Genomic DNA, 17574 nt, shown 5'->3' on the forward strand with positions numbered 1-17574 from the left:
GCAGGACAGCATTGCTTTTCTAAACAATCTGCTAGCCAATCGGTTATGGATGGTGACTGAGTTATCTGAGTCACGATCCATTCCATAGCTTTGGGGTTTTACACCATCTTCATGGGGAAACTCAGCTGGAAGAAATGTCCTCAGCAGTGCTGGAGTCGTGCTGGGTCTCTGGTCCAGCACTTTTTTAAGGGGCCAAAAAGTTGTTGGTGCTTTAGGTACTTCCAGTGCTTGTGTTCTGGCACTTCCCAAGTGCTGTGTTCACTTCTTGTTTGTGCTTTGAAAACTGGAGGCAGGAGGAGCATAAGGCAGCAAATTCCTGGTCTTTTACTAAGGAACTGTTCCGAATACGAAATAATTTCATCTTCAATCAAGAAGAGTGTCACTTTCTAGAAGGGCTTCTGTCTCTAGCCCTTTAAATCTACTGACCAACAGAGCCACAGCGAATATCTTTAGTAAGGCTTCATGAAAAGTTCAGTGAAAGCCCGACACAGCCTGCATCAGCCTAAAGCATCAATCTTAAACTCATCTCATCTAAACATTTTGAAGTGTCCCCTGTAGCATTTAGTTCCTTTATTAAATTCCTTTATGGGGATATGATATGTGACATGGTGTGTGGTTAACAGACTGGTGTTGATAAATTAGTGGGGATCGGATTAAAGATGCAATTTAAAAATGAGATTGCTTTCAGTAAAGTGACCATATAAAGCTATTTGTCATAGGATAGCCATGCTCTCAAGGATTTCCCCATTACCTATGAGCCACTGAGCAGTCAAAAGACCAAGACAATGAAGTCGATTTTGTGCTGAGCTTGAGACATCTTAATGGGGCCCTATTTTCATAGAACAGCTGTTGAAGATGTTTTAACCCCAAGCTTGATTCGGCAGGGAAATTTTGCAAGTAAAATGGGATCTTAAAAGTTCTGCATCCTAATATGTTATAGGCAAGGTATGAGGAATTCAAGTTGGCAGGGCACATAAAGAGTTCCATTGGTTGGTGACTTCAACTGTGTATATCCTGACATCCTAGTTTTTAGGCGGGACCTTAACTTTGACTGTCTGTGTGTGTTTCGAGAGAACTACTTTTCCCCCTAAAGACTTTTTGTCTTAAATAATTGATGCTTATAACCTTAACTCCGTGTGTGCCTGGCTTTGTCTCTGTAGCATCCCCGCATGACTCATCAGGACATGATTCAAGCAGCTGCAGGACTCTGCTCGTGGGTCACTGGCCCTTCGAGGTTCAAGGTAGCGATGCTTTAGCCCTGTGGCCAAAGTGCACTTCAGTCCCGCCCCTTTCAGTGTGTTCTGGTTCAGAGAAAACCAAGAACAAAATACTCCAAACAGGGTAGTCTAATGAGCCTTTGGTGGGCCTGCTGCCCTTCTGCTCAGGGCTTGTCTTCACACATTCCTTATCTCCACCCGTTCCCCGGAGGCTGGTTGTCCCTTCTAGCATGAGGCTTGTCCAGCCAATAAACTAGCTCAGTCTCTTTGTGCTAATTAGTCTTTTCTCACATTAGCAGCAGAGCTCTGCTCTCCTTCCTGCTCAGCCCTGAATGTGGCTAGGTCACCTCCTTTTAACTGCTCACTCCACTCCTGGCATTTGTTGTGGGCTCTTTTTAACCTTCTCATGGCCAGCGTGAGGCTATCTGCCTCATCACACCATGTTTAATGACTTTTTTGGCGTGGAACCCAACAACTGGAGAAATGAAGTGGATGGGGAAATAAGAACAAATTGTACTAACGCATGAAAGATTTCTAAGTGGCTTAATATCCTAATTATTCATCACCCCAATCCCCAGACACAGGCACACGGAATATATACACCCCAGAAGCACACAGGCCAGCTACCTTGGCTACAGTTACACCCCACCCTACAGACTCATTTTCACGAGCTTGAATTTCTCCATCCCTGCAGTTCTGCCCTTGCAGCCCAATTCTGGCTCCCCAGTGGAGTTACAGGACCTCGGAAACAGCTTTTAATATAACGAGAGGGATTGTATTTCGGAGCATAGGGCAAGTTCTGATACTTCGCTCACATTTTATGAGAGGTCTTTAAAAGTAAAGCTGTAGAACATTTCTTTCCTGGTATTAAAGGGAGAGCTTTTATTGCAAATACACCATGGGGTCTTCTTTAAATGTGATCCTTGGTTTGCTTATTAGATTTGTAAGGAATTTTTCAACTGAGTGAGGGGAAAAGCTCCTTTTTGTTTGGAAAGACTCTAATCTGTTAATTTGTTACATCCAGTGAGATGAATTTAAATGTTGATAAATGCAAAGTAATGCATATTGCGAAATCCTAAGTGTATGTACGAACTTATGGTGACTAAATTAGCTATTACTGCTTGAGAGAGAGATCTTTGTGGATAGTTCTCTGAAAATATCCACTCAATGTGCAGCGGCAGTCAAAAAAGCAAACTATGTTAAGAATCATTAAAAAGGGATACAGAATGTTAGGAATTGTTAAAAAAGGGACAGAATAATATAGAGAATATCTTAATGCCGCTATATAAATCTTAATGCCTCTATACCTGCGTCTACACTACCGCTGAGTTCTGTCGACATAACGTCGACAGAACTCAGCAGTTTTGTTGACGCTGGTAAACCTCATTTTACGAGGCATAACGCCTTCTGTCGACAGAAGGTGTTATTGCACGTAAACTGTCCTTGCGTCTACACTGCCATGTCGACAAAGCAACTTGCTTTGTCGACAGAACTGAATGTAGTATAGACGCTCTTTGTCGACAGAAGCTTTGTCGACAGAATCTGTCGACAAAACTCTGTAGTCTAGACGTACCCTTTATGGTTACCTGTTCTGTTCATTCCCTCTGGGGCGCCTGGCACTGGCCACTGTTGGAAGAGACGACACTGGGCTTGATGGACATTCATATGATCGCTCAGCTGGAGCAGAGTGCCAGATCTCCTGAACCAATGTGACTCACTCTTCATTTGCCTGACCTAACAAATGCAGCCAGCTGCTTGCCTAACATAAACCTAGTGCCCATGTCTTAATAAGTGGATTGTTTTTCATTAGCATTGGCAGATATTCAGAGGGCTGGGAGGCCAAGGGTGTTGGTAACAAGCTCAAAAGTTACTCCTAGCTGATGGCTCTCTGGTGACTGGTGTGAAGTAAGTTGGCTGCAGTCCAGTTTCTAGGTATTCACTTCACAGTTAGTACTGCTGATTGCCTTTGTCGTTAGAGCCATGAGAGACTGTAAGAACTGAATGTGAATGGAACAAAGCAGCCTGTCACTTCCGGAGATGACTCTGCCAAGGGTAAGATGGAGTAGATTGGCTCATCCAAGTGGAAAAGCTTGAATTCCTATTGCTAGGCTTGTTAGGTGGATAAACTGCAGACTCTGAGGCCTTATTCTGATTGACATTACAACTCCTTGACCCTGCCAGAGCAAGGCAAAGGGCCTTTGTGTCAGTCAGAATCAGGCACTTCATGAGCACTAAAATCACTGTGTGTAGATCCGTGGTGTCCAACACGCTAGCAACCAGCCACATGTGGCAATTTGGCCAGATGAATGTGGTTAGTTCAGGGGTGGGCAATAATTTTTGACGGGGGGGGCCCTCTCAAGAATTTGGAAAGTGGTTGAGGGCCACACTCTTCCATGATATTAATGGAAGAGATGTGGAGTCTGGGATGGAGCAGGGAGGTGCAGAACAGAGCTTGGGGTAAGGGAGGGAGTTTGGGAGGAGGAGGCAGTTGTGACCTGGGGCACTAGACTGGGGTACATGGGGTTGGATTGTGACCTATGGCAGGGAATTGGGATACAGAAGAGATGCAGGGGCTTGGGTTGCGAACAAGGGCAGGAGGGGACTTATCTGGGGCAGGAGACTGGTGTGCCAGATCTGGGAGGGGGCATGGGAGCAGGAGTGGGGCAGAGGATTTGGGTATGTGGAGCAGGGGGGGCAGAGGGTTGGAGATGGAAGGGGCTGGAGTGCCAGAGGCAAACTCTGGACAGGAGACTTACCAGCCAGCAGCCCGTTCCTGAATTAGCCTCCCTACCTGCCCCATCCCCTCACAGGCTGCAGCCATGTGCTCTGTGAATAACTAGGAGCCCCTTGTGCTCCGTGGCTGCCTGTTACTGAATCAAGCAGCTCCCATTGGCCAGTATGTGGCCAGAAGCTGTCTGGTGGGATTAAGCTGAGGGCAGAGCAGATCCTAAAGCCTTCCCTCCTCCCCTTTGGGCTCAGTTTTTAAAGTGAAACTGCCCCACAGCCACGTTTCTGAGCAGCATGCGGGAGGGCGAAGCAAGCAGGGGCCTGCCTGGGGCTCTCCACAGCATCTGCAGGCCAGATCCAGTGGCTTGGTGGCCTAGATGCAGCCTGCAGGATGTATATTGCCCAGGCCTGGGCTATTTGGCTTGAACGAGGTGGCTATTTGACTGGTTGTGTGTGGCTAGTTCACTATAGAAGTAGCCATTGTAGTGGCGACAGCTTCAGAACTGGTTGGACACCACCAGTTGTAAGGGTTTGGCTGCAGTTAACCAAATTAGCTCTTCGGGGCCAGAATAACTGTTCCAGAACAACTAGGCTGGGCAGTCTCATTCCCAAATAAGAGTATCCATACAGCAGGTGCTTATTATGCTGAAATAATTATCCTGCACTAACTATTTCCGTACATTTTCAAGGGTAGCCAAGCTCTGACATATATCACAATTAAACCCAACACTCTGTAGACAATGAATGACTTGATTCAAATGACCCCAGCGGGTGGGGGGAGGGGATTATCACACTTCTCCCAGGTGATAATTATGCCTTTTACTTCTCACTCAGAGTTAATTGGCCCAACTATCGTTAGGCCCAAAGCAATCAATAGTGGAGTCTACTGAAATCAGTCTACCCACCTTGATTCTGCTTTCCGTGCATCACTCACCACAGGTTTTCTTCTGTGTTTATTGTTCAGTCACTACTGCTTCTCTTCCTGCTTGCTTCAGGGCTGAGCTAACAATTTTCAGGACTGCAGCAGGGCAGAGGGGAAGATGAGGGCTCAGGCAGTGACTACTTCTCCATTCATTTCTGCTACCAGAAGGGAAGAGTAATTGGGCCCAATCATTCCATTTGTTCCTAAATGAACACCTGGCAACAGAACCTCTGTCCATTGCTTGCATTGCTCATGCAAAGGTTTTGACTTACATATGTGACCCTTTTAGTTTCAAGGAGGGTTCTTCTGATAAAGGAATAAATATGTGAGAAGGCCAGAAGGATGATCTGTTCATATTTCACTGTAGACCCTTTCCTCATCAAGGAAGTCTCCCTGAGTCTTCTCCTTTGCAGGAGGTTAAATCAGCAAAATTAATCTGCTCTCTCTCATTTTATGTTAGAAATTGCAAGGTTTACATAAGAGGATCAGACTGCTACGAAAGAGGACATGGCATTATTGTTTCATTTAGTGCAATGTTTTCTAAACGATCTTTTCCCTTTTTGGATTGCACACTCCTTAGGAGTTTAAACAGCTCAGGCAATGGCTTATGGAGTTAACACTGCTAAATTACAACAACAGTGGCTGTCGTAGCATCTGGAAGACCTGTTATGGGCCAGAAGCCCATGGCACTAGGCACTGTAGAAGCACAAGGCATAAAGTCCCTGTGCCAAATACAGTAACCCTAGACCATTAAACTATGTTCCGCAGAACACTGGTGTTCCGAGAACTACTCGCAGGTGTGCTGCTACCACTTCTTAGTTTTTGTTACTTCTTTGTGTGTGTGTGTGGGAGGCTGGGGGGTAATCCCCCCCCCCCCCCCGAAAATTGTCATAGGTGTTCCTAGGGTATTTTCTAAGTAAGGAAATTTTTCTGCTTTTCATGGAAGCCTGCTTGGGACATGCAGCAATTAAAAGGGCTGCGACCACATTTCAGCCCTACCTTCTGAGGTCTCTCTGGTTACTTCCCCCCCCCCCCCCTCCGGTGCTTTGCTTTGCTTTTTTTTTGTTTTTGTTTTACCCCCAACAAATTTTTTCTGGCGCTTTTTTTAGAAACCGTCTGGCAACTCTACGTGTTCCACATAAAAAAATATTATTGTTTAGTGTTCCGTATTCTTAAAATGTTTAAGAAACACTGCCCTAGACAGTTTCTGAGAGAGTGCTGCAAGGTCAGAATGCATTGCAGCAGAGAGGCAGACACTTAGTCATAGAACCATGTGGAATTATGAAGCAAAATGCAGGACAATGTAGCACTTTAAAGACTAACAAGATGGTTTATTAGATGATGAGCTTTCGTGGGCCAGACCCACTTCCTCAGATCAAATAGTGGAAGAAAGTAGTCACAACCATATATACCAAAGGATACAATTAAAAAAAATGAACAAATATGAAAAGGACAAATCACATTGCAGAACAGGAGGGGGATGCGGGGGGGGGGGGGAGGAAGGAAGGTAAGTGTCTGTGAATCTATAAGTGAATTTAAAATGAACAGTTACAAAAAAAAAAAAAAAAAACCTACAAAGCGGAATCAGTGGTGAGTACAAAACAAATCTATACAATGTTAGTATTTGGACTGGGTCTCTGGGTTCTAGAGGTTCTAATGGTGATCATGGTTTTGAAAGTTAGACAGCAATATGATGACTAAGTTGATGGCACCCCTTTAACAACCTTTAGACTATCTCTTTAATGGGCTTGTTCTTCTCTCCTATTGTTTGTCTTAATTGTTCTTCTGGTGCAGGGCTGCAGCACAGGGTCTTTCTCTCAGCCTAATGGAGCGTCTGATTCAGAAATATGGCGAGAGCATAGTGAAGATGCTGACTGTGCAATACCGAATGCATCAGGCTATAATGCAGTGGTCCTCCACAGAAATGTACTGTGGCCAACTCACAGCTCACCCTTCCGTGGCACGTCATTTGCTGAAGTAAGTGCCTTGGCTCTTTTTTTTTAAACCAGGTTGCAGTAAAGAATGGACACTGTTGATTAATATTTATGAGCAATTAACCATTTTCCATCTGTCTGCAGTATCCTTTTGCTATATCCTTCCAACTTTGTTCTTATTTCATTTAGCAAACATTGATTTTTGTTTTCCCTTGTGCAATAGAAACCCATAGTGTTATGCTGTGTTTTGTTTTGTTTTTAAATCTTCCTATAACTTGTTATATCAGGGAGGCCTGATCTGCAGACTGTTTAAGAACAACTCCCTGGAGCAGACAGTTAAATATGGACTAGTGGTAACAGCTCTGTGGCACAGTATCCATTGAAACAGAGCTAAAAAGGGTTTCCAGAACAGGGTGTTTTTAAAAAACACGCCTGTTACATTTGTATTGCGTCCATTTGCCCATGCTTCCACGGAAGTCAATAGAAGTTCTGTGATTGATTTCAGTGAAAGCAAGTTACGTACCTTAGGGAATTATTGTTTGTTTGCTTGACAGTATATTTAGGACCTGACCAAGATTGGGGCCGATTGTACTAGGCATTGGACATATATTGTAAACTGGTTGGGGTAGGCACAACCTTTTTGTTCTGATTGTAGTGCACCGAACACAGCGGGGTCCTGGTTTGTGAGTGAGACTCCTACATGATTCCACAATTCATTATAATTTAATAATAATAATAATTAATAATAGACTGTCCCTGTTTGAAGAACTTACAACTTAAATGGACAAGATAGACAATAAGGAAGTATCATTACACCCATTTATAGATGGGGAACGTAGGCAGAAAAAAAGAGAAATGAATTGCCCAGGGTCACACAGGAAGGCTGTAATGCAGAGTGGAGAATGTAACTCACAGCTCTTAAGTATCAGTCCAGCCCTTATCCGCAGACCCATTGGTTCTCTTAGTGAATGAGGTGGTTGTGTCACTTTCAAGATGCACTAATATTTTCTCAGTATTTAAGCAGCAGCAGTAGTTCTCAATGTTTATTATGGTAACATCTAAAGGCTCCAATCCAAGTCATGATTCATTGTGTTGGGGGCAGGGAGCTGTACAAATGTAGAAAAGAGACGATCACTGCTTTGCAGGTCTCGCTATCTGAGACTGTGTCCCCACTGTATATGTCGTTTGGCAGCGTGGAGTGTGCATACCTGGGAAGTGGGTTTCACAACTGAAATGTCATGGATGAAATTCTCAGCTGTGTGCAAAGTCTGAATGAACAAGTTTTATGCAAGGGGTGTAGGTGGGAATAGAGGATGGAATCCTCCCTACCGAGTGGGGAAGCATCTGAACAAATACACAATTGTAGAGGCAGGCGGAAAGATTTGTGTGCTGGAAGGGTGTGAAAGGGCCATCAGATGTGGGTTGGAAGGATGTGAAATAGCCATCAGATGTGGGTGACTTAGCAGCCCTGCTGCATCGAGAAAAGACAGGGGTGTGATGCACATTAACGCTTTTGTGTGTGGGTATAAAAAGCGTGATAGACTGTGAGGCACAGCTTAGGTGATAAAAGAACAGCTGAATGGTGTGGCTATATACTTGAGTACATACCCTGCCTGGCTCTCTACTTGCATCTGTTTATGCTGTTATTATGTAGCCATGTAGTATTCCAATGCCGCTCACTGCTGGAGTTTTTCCTTACCACTGAAAGATTCCAGCAAGAGGAAAAGGCTCTGACATCTCCCCACTGCTAGAGGCCTTTACCCACTGCAGGGAAAGACTCTGGGCCTTAGGAAAAGGCTCTGGCAGAGGGATGGTGGAGGGGAAAGGCCGTGCTTCCTCCCCCGTATAAGGATATAAGTGACTAGTCAACAACCCGATAAGCCTAGGCATATCTCTAGGCTAGTCACTACCAGTATTCGACTAGTCACGTCTACCCCCCTTGCTGCCTCTATCAGAGGCAACAAGGAGAAGGGAGCAGGAGCCAGTCCTGGGGGCGGGGAGTTGGCTTAAAAGCTGGTTCCCCCCAGCACTGTCTCTGTAAGAGGAAAGGGGAGGCAGAGGTGAAGTGGGGGATCAGGCATGAGCCAGGACTCAGCTGTCCCGGCTTGCACCGGATCCCAGATGCTGCGGCTCTACTTTTTAAACATAAAGAGCTGGCTCTTACTCCATTTAAAAGGCAGAGCCACAGCAGGACTGGGAGCTAACGCTGCTGCAGCTTTGCAGTTTCCCCCCCTTATCAATGAATCGAGTAGTCGATGGAAATTCCATTGACTACTCGATTAGCTGATTAAATGCAATTTCCACGCTTGGGTTGCCATGAGCTGCTGAAGCCTTTCCCCTTGCCTCCACTCTGTGAAGTTTCCTCTGCCCTCCCCCTTGCCCTGTGAGGCGCGCACGGCACTTCAAAGTGCCGTCCACTCGCGCAGGGCGGGAGCAGGGCGAGGGAAGCTTCGCGCAGCTTCCCCCTCCCCCAGGCCAATCAGGGCTTGGGGGCGGGGAAGCGCAAGACATCTCCCGCCCTATGAGCAGCGCGCGGCACTTCAAAGCACTGAGTGCTGCTCACAGGGCAGGAGGAAAAGTTGCATGTTCCCCCACTCTCAGGCCCCAATTGACCTGGGGATGGGGGAGCGGCAGGGCCTCCGCAGGCTGGATCAACCCGCTTGACAGGCCGGATCCGGCCCACGGAGGCCCTTTTACCCACCCCTGGATTAGAGGAAGTGACTAGTGTTTTATTTGTATTACATACAACACTGACGTGTCTGCTAACATCCACTGCTGTTGGCGCTAATTGGTATCCTTTAAAATTGCAATCGACAACACTCTATAGGTCGGGTCTGCAGAAGCACAAAACACTGGAGGGCCTGCACCTGTAGTCCCTTAAATTTTAGCGAGTTCTTTTGGGTAGATAATTAAAGTTCAGAGAATATTTCCATCAGATTACAACAGTTTTATGGTGAATCGCATTTTGGATTCGAATTACTTGAGAGATTATTTCACTGTGCAGTACTTATGTTAATTTCAATGACATAATGTTGGAGAATTGTATAAACACAATGTGAAGGATGAAACTGTTCCCAATAAAAACGAGTCATTACTGCAAATCAAAGAGGATATAAACAGTCTGAGCCAGCACCCCATGCTGTCAGTGGAAAGATTCTTACTTCATTGTGCTCTAGATCAGGCCCTTAAACAGTAGCTGTCCTTTTTTCATTCACACAGTTAATGTTACTGTAGGGAACAAACAAGGGTAAGTAAAAAAGAATTTGGGCAAGGCAAAAAAAGAATTTGAAGATCAACTAGCAACAGACACGAAAACTAAGAGCAAAAATTCTTCTGAATCCATCAGAAATAGGTTGCCTGCCAAATAAGAGCCAGCAGAGGATGGAGGAGCACTCCGAGAAGACAAAACTATTGCAGAAAAGCTAAATGAACTCTTTGTGTTGGTTTTCATGGCAGAGGGAGATTCCCAGGTCTGAGCCCTTCTTTTAGGTGACATTTCCGAGGAACTGTCCCAGATTGAGGTGTTAGTAGAAGAGATTTTGGAACAAACTGAAAAATTAAATGGTAATAAGTCACCAGGACCTCAAAGCTCTTAAGGAACTCAAATGTAAAACTCCTGAACTACTAACTGTGGTATTTAATCTATGGCTTGAATCAGCCTCTGTACCAGATGACTGGAGGGTAGCTAATTTAACACCAATTTTTTGAAAAAAGGCTCCAGAGGCAATTACAGGCCAGTAAGCCTCATTTCAGTACTGCACATATTGGTTAAAACTAGAGTAAAGAACAGAATTATCATGCACATAGATGTACACGTGTTGATAAATGGAAAGTGGTGCACGATGGAAAATATAATCCCAACTAGACATACAAAAATGTTGGGATATAAATTAGCTGTTACCACTCGAGATCTTGCAGTCCTCGTGGATAGTTCTCTGAAAACATCTGCTCAATGTGCAGGAGCAGTCAAAAAAAACCCCAACAATGTTATAAACCATTATGAAAAGGATAGATAATAAGATAGAAAATATCACAATGCCAACATGTAAATCCATTGTATGCCCATACGTTCAAATGGAGTAGGGCCAGCCAGAGCTCCTGCTCCAGCCCCACGGGGAGAAGCGGGCGCCCATGCTTAAAGTTTCCAGCCCACGGTGCAGAGATTTGACACATGCTGAATCGAAGTAACCCGGGGGAGATTCCACAACCCTACTGTAGGGTTGCACTTTGGTTGTGTTTTCAAGATTTTCTCTGCAACCATGAGGTCTTAGAAACTATTTTTTTTAAAAAGAAAGCTAAGAGGAGCTGGGCATTTTAAGTGGAACCCCAAATATTGTGAGTCCCTCTGAAAAAATCACAAGCGTTGGTCACGCCGGCGGTGCCTGAGAGGCACTGTGCACCTGTGATTCCTGTGGTCAGCTCACTATTCAGCAAACAGACAAGGAGGCAGCCAAGCATTATATAGATTGCACCAGAACTGGGATTCCATCCAGCGTTTGACTGCAGTAGCTGTCCCGACTGTGATACTGACAGCAGGATTCTCTCCCTAACACAGAACACATCACTGCAGTTCAGATTGCTTTGTGCCTGCATGTAGGTTACCCCCCTCCCTTGTCTCCAGGGGGTTAGCATATAAATAAGCACTAGACATTTTTCCAGAGTAACACCCTGTTGTGCTGAATGCTTTCCTCTCCCAAAGGAACACATTGTTTTTCTCCCCTGAAAGACAAATGCAGCTAATTATTCCTCTGAGATTAAATTTCTATCAGATTAAGATTGTTCCTCGTAACGAGAGATGCTGCAGCAGTGCTTTTTAGTGGATAGGCGTTGTCAAAGAATCATTGCAATAGAAATGGCTACATGGAGGAGACTAGAACCCAAACATGGTTAGACAGATCCTTCGGTGTGTGTGTGTAAATGGGCCACCAGCATGAGGAATAGCAGGACAGATGTTAAAGGGATGGGGAGCTGCGTAGGGTTTGTATCAAGGAAAGAGGGATAAATCTGTCCTGTCGACCAACGGGGAAGAACTACTTCAATGAGAAACACTAATTTGCTGCTGCTCAGACCTGGCTCTGTAGAAAGCATGGATGGTAATTATAGGAATTAACTGTAAATATTGGGGATGAGTCACATATTTATTAAAATCCAAATGCTGGACAGCAGCATGAAGCCCGAACAGCTGTGCGTTGGGAAGGGAACTCCCATGACTAAGGGACTGCAAGGGGGAACAAGATTAGAAATTTTCTTCTAGGTTTAAGACCAGCAATGGAGTGTCTCAGCAGGGTGCTGCCGTGGCTGGAAAATCCAGCTCTGTCCTACCCCTGTGCCCCTAAACAACCCACATGCTGGTGAGCAGGGAGCGTCTGCGCGTGCAGCTCTGTGCCATGCAGGAGTGCAGCCAAACTGCACCACATACCGGATCCTATACCCTGCTCCCTACACCAATCCGATGTGAGGCAGCACTGACCTTTAAATGGTTGTCCCTTAGGCTGCCGTCTGTCTTGGTTCTTCTTCCAGAGTTTGACTGCAAGGCAAGTTGAAAAAGTGGCTGGACTTTTCAAAGGGATCTAAAGGAGTCTGTTGTGTCAGTGTTAATTGCTGTATGCTTTAGGGATGTTAGCGAGTAGTTGACTAGTTGATTACCCAATAAGCATAAGATTATCTGGTGATCGACTGAAGGGAGGGGGAAGAGAAGCCAGAGGCAACCCTAGGGCTGTTGCTACACTTCAAAGGCAAAAGCACCGTGTAGAGCCTGGGATCAGTTGGGGACTCCCAAAGCTGCTGCTTTGAAACGCTGTGGGAAGCCCGGCGTCAGGCTGCACGTGGCATTTCAAAGCAGCAGCGCTGCGTGGAGCCTGGGAGTCCCTGACTGATCCCTGGCTCCACGCGGCACTGCCACTTTGAAACACCACGTGCAGCCTGGGGACACGCCACCTGGCCCTTGCCTGCACGTGGCATTTCAAAACAGCAGCACTGCGTAGAGCCCGGGGTCTGGTCCCAGGCTCCAAGCGGTGTTGCCACTTTGAAGTACCCCTTCCCCCTCCCCCCCCGCTGCCTTTTTCTGATAGAGACAGCGGAGGGGGAGGGAAGTGACTAGTCAACTAGCCTGTCAACTATCCGCTAAGCATTTGCTTATTGGATAGTTGATTAGTCCTTCACATCCATACTTAGTATGCTTACAAGCACGCGCTACCCTGGGCACAGCTCTAGCGCTAGAGGATGGATGAGTTTCAGTCCAGAGAGGAGAGCTCTTTTGTTGTTGAGGAAGCAATGAATATGCTAAAGGAGGCCGTTGACAGCAAAGCAAACCAAACCAGAGGAATGCAAACTGACCAAGTTTGGACTGTGATGAAGGTCCTTTCTTGTCACTCTTATCTATTCGACTTGTAAGCTGGTTAGGGAAGGGACTGTCTCCTATGTGTGTGGACCCCTCTTAGCACAGTGTGCTGCCAGTCTGGGCTGGGACCTCTTGGTGCTGCTGTAATAAGATCAACCTTGGTTTTCTCCATGGCATCTCCATGTGATAGCGACACCTAAGGATTGCACTGTAGATTGGTGCCTTTAGACTTGCAGTGTATTTGTCTTGCATCTGTCCAGCAGTCTGTTGCTTTCCTACTCCAGCCCTTCCCTCTCTGGGTGCATTCATAGACTGTGAATTGAATAAACAACTCTCTTCAGTGTTAAAATGTAACTTTTTGACATAGTTCCTTCAGATACAGAAATGACATGACATCAAAATTCCTGGCTAGTTATCCGTCACATGCATTCTTCCTTGACTAATATCACAGCTGTCAAATTTTGCTACACCTTAGAACACTTTTAAGGACTCTTCCTCCTTACAGTGCTAAAAGCTGCTGTGGTATAAATCTATTTCTGTAGCTTTGCTGTGTGATGTTAGAGGAGTGAGATACTAACTCTCTCCCTCACTCTGTACTTGGGCGAGTATTTTGAAAGGATTGCAGTTCATAAACAAATGGTGTGTGGTTTTTACATCATCGCAAAGTAAAAAGTAGCCCATGCTTTGGGAAGAAGTGGTGCCCTTCACCCTTCCCACAGGGTTTCTGGGGAAAGGAATTAAAGGGAATGTTAGAACATACTACCTCTGGCCAGTGTTCAGAGCTGTTTTTCAGAATAGATGAACTGCCACCATCTTGGAAATCGATGCATGGCACGATCACAAGTCTGTCTTGCAGTGCAGGTGCAGTGACCATTGTCTTAGTCAGTTCTGAATGGGCGACTAACAGCATGAGCTGTCACATTAGCTGAAGAGCCAGGCTCTTTAAGCTGAGAGCTAGGACAGACCCATGTCCTCTGTGAAACAGGTACGGACTGGGACACATAACACACACGATGGGTTACATCAAGTCACCCCAGAGCTTCAGTATTCACCTCCCTCTTAAAGTGATGCCGCACGTGACCATTAGAGCCATGTCATTGCCAGTGCAGCAGGCCCAGAACCCTGAGCAGAAGAGAAGGGGTGCAGGGAGGCATTTTGTAAGATGGGCGGGGGGGAAAGAAGTGGACTGGCAATAGACTACGCAGCAAGTCTTTAGGAGCAGGGAGAAGCATAAGGATCTTGCACGAAACTAGGGTTTTGCACAAAATGGGAGTGGCTATACTGCTTCTTTTTGCGCAAAAAGAAACAGCAGAAAATACACTAATGATGTTGCAACTTATGCAAATGAGTCTCTCATTAGCATATTTTCTGCTGAAAAAACTCAGTGTAGACCAAGCGCCAGTTCGGTGACTGTTCTTGTGCACCGTGTAACATTCAGAACTGTTTGAATTTTCCCCTTCCAGACTGGATTGCTGAGTTGCATTGTAACTTTGCCCATAGGCAGTAGCTATAACTGTGTCTCTGTCTTGAGGCTAGAGTCTCTTTATGCAGTGTGTCAGGGAGGCGTGGGGGGTGGCAGAATTGGCTGTCTCATGCTGCAATGTTCCGTCAATGTTGATAACTCATTCTTTTCCACATAACCTGTTAGGGACCTTCCGGGAGTTGCTTCTACAGAAGAGACTAGGATTCCTTTGCTGCTTATAGATACAGCTGGCTGTGGCTTATTTGAGCTTGAAGTGGAAGAAGAACAGTCTAAAGGGAATCAAGGTACTGCTGTTTCACAGGACGTAAGATTTGCTGACTGGAGTAGATTGTCCCGGATTCCCAGCCATGCTGGCTACTCACAGGCTAAGTCGTAGCATAGCCCAGAGGAGAGCTGATGTAACACTGGATAACTCTCTATCGGAGGAAAGTTGGTGGGTTACTGAGTGGAAGATATAGGAAACAGGCCCCTGGAAGGCATAAACAGGCTCTGTTGACCTAGAGCACGACCCTTGGAATGTACTGCCTGCATTAGGGTTTCTGGGTAGTGACACCCAAGGGACTTTATGGCGCTGGAAAAGGCTGGGTTTAAAAGCCACACCGATTGTAACGCAAGCCAGGGAAGGGTGGGCAGAGCTGTGAGTTTTCAGCACGGCATGTCGCCCTCCAGTCAGAACTCCAATTCAGTTGGAGTCACACAGTAGTCTGTGAGTTACTTTACTGCCTTGGAGTACCACTTTATTGGCTCTTTATCATAACACATAAGGGACATCAGCCTCTACAGTTCAATGGGACAGTAGCTGCTTCACCATCATAAAATAACCAGAGTTTTGAGTTTAGGAAGGGTACTGTGTTAGGAAGGGTACTATCTATTGACTTTGATTCTTATCTGCTTCATTTTAACTACCCAATCTTCAGGTGCTCACTGATTCCCAGTTCTGCTTTCCTGTTTTTCCCTTTTATATTTCCATACCCTCTGCTTCTTGTTTCCTGCCCCTCCTCCTTTATTCCTCCCCCTTCCCTTCCCTCCCTTCTCCCTTATTTATTTTGGGTCTGCACATCCTAAACCCAAAATGCCAGTCATCTGAAGAAGTGGGCTGTGCCCACGAAGCTCATGATATCATCTACATGTTTTGTTAGTCTATAAAATGCTACCAGACCATTTGTTGTTTAAGTTTATCCTGTTCAGACTAACTTGGCTACTCCTGAAGCATCATAAAATAAGGAGACTCAAACGGGGAGAAAGACCAGAGCACCAAGGACAGCGTTTTAGATTGGAAAAGGAGTTGGGAAGTAATGATGAAATGTTATTCTTTGGTATCACATAAAGCAGTGAATTTCCCACATTTTCTGTAGCTGATGGGGTAGCCTGTGCTCTAGGAAGATTGGCTTGTTTCGATTAACATACTCTGTACATAACTGTTAGCAAGGAGAATAGGAGAGCGAGCAAGTCTGACTTCCTCCGACCAGCCATTTACATAGACTGTGTCTAGACTGGCAAGTTTTTCCGCAAAATCATCTGCATTTGCAGAAAAACTTGCGAGCTGTCTACACTGGCTGCTTGAATTTCCGCAAAAGCACTGACGATCTCATGTAAGATTGTTAGTTCTTTTGCGGAAATACTATGCTGCTCCCGTTCGGGCAAAAGGTGTTTTTCCGAAAAACTTTTGCACAAAAGGGCCAGTGTAGACAGCAGAGATTTTTTTTCCGCAAAAAAGCTCTGATTGCGAAAATGGCGATCGGGGCTTTTTTGCGGAAAAGCGCGTCTAGATTGGCCATGGACGCTTTTCTGCAAAAAGTGCTTTTGCAGGAAAGCGTCCTGCCAATCTAGACGCTCTTTTCCGAAAATGCTTTTAACGGAAAACTTTTCCGTTAAAAGCATTTCCGGAAAATCATGCCAGTGTAGACATAGCCACTGTGTATTATGGGGATACCAGAACACTGTAGTCACCTGAGACCCTCTCTCCCAACTCCTTTATTCTGGCTCTTAGTACGATAAGACATCCTGGCCTAGCTTTTCAGTTCTCTGGGACTGTTGTCTTTTCTAGTTGTCTGGGTGATGCTGTATAGTCTCTGGTGCAACAGATCTAGATAATAACCAAGTGTGGTTAACCAGTTAAATGGAATGTTAAACAGTGGTGCAGCCCACCATCCGTATCTGGCAGGGGCTGCTCCAGCCCAGATGGGCCACCGGTTAACCAGATACTTGCTAACATTCCTAATTTATATGAGGTACTTCTATGGCCCCCCTTACCCAGGGATCTGCGTGCCTCACAATCTTTATTTCTCCTCACAACACTCCATGAGGTAGGACAGTACCTTCTCCCCATCAGGGCCTCAAGAGACTAAGTGTCTAGCCCAAGATTTTGCAGAATGTCTGGGGCAGAAGAGGGAATGGAACCTAGTCATCCTAAGTCCCAGGCTTCTTGTTGTAACCACTGGACCACCCTTCATCTCCAAGAATCTAGTTTTAGCAACTAAGGCCCTGACTCTGCAAACTTATGTGCTTGACCACTCCCTTGCACAACGTTAAGCATGGGCGTAACAACAGTTTGAAACATCAGGTACTAATGCCATATCCCATGAACTTCTAGAGCTAGACTGGTACTTTGGACCATTGAAAGGCAAGATCCCAAGCTCCTAGACAGAGCCCTGAGTACTCTGTGGCAAACCAAACCTAAATTCTGGAATGGGATCCTCGGACCTGCCATGTTCTGGTGTGGCAGATGGGAAATTCAATGGCAGCTATCTTGAAAGAAAAAAATGGATTTTTCAAAAGTCTTAAGTGCGACTGAAGGTAACAATCAGTCCAGCAGCCCTAAGGGTATTTCTTTTCATGTTAAATTCCATTTATTTTCTCCGTATGTATAGTTTTCAAGAGGATACGGTGTTGGTTTTGAGAACACGTAATTGAATTGTAGTTGGTGCCAAGGGTTTGGTGTGTGAGGGGAG

General features: G+C 45.6%; 1 protein-coding gene across 2 annotated transcripts in view; it reads left to right on the forward strand.

The window, feature by feature from the left end:
• The window catches only part of IGHMBP2 (immunoglobulin mu DNA binding protein 2), an 81638-nt gene that overhangs the window by 48277 nt on the left and 15787 nt on the right, over nt 1-17574 (forward strand). For both annotated transcript variants that reach the window (XM_075928333.2, XM_089778710.1), the window contains exons 9-10: nt 6661-6843; nt 14789-14907. In XM_075928333.2, coding sequence (XP_075784448.2) covers nt 6661-6843; nt 14789-14907 — 302 coding nt within the window. The remainder of the gene's footprint in view (nt 1-6660; nt 6844-14788; nt 14908-17574) is intronic.

This window comes from Pelodiscus sinensis, chromosome 5, assembly GCF_052426305.1.
Source record: "Pelodiscus sinensis isolate ZL-2025 chromosome 5, ASM5242630v1, whole genome shotgun sequence".
Lineage (NCBI taxonomy): Eukaryota > Metazoa > Chordata > Testudines > Trionychidae > Pelodiscus > Pelodiscus sinensis.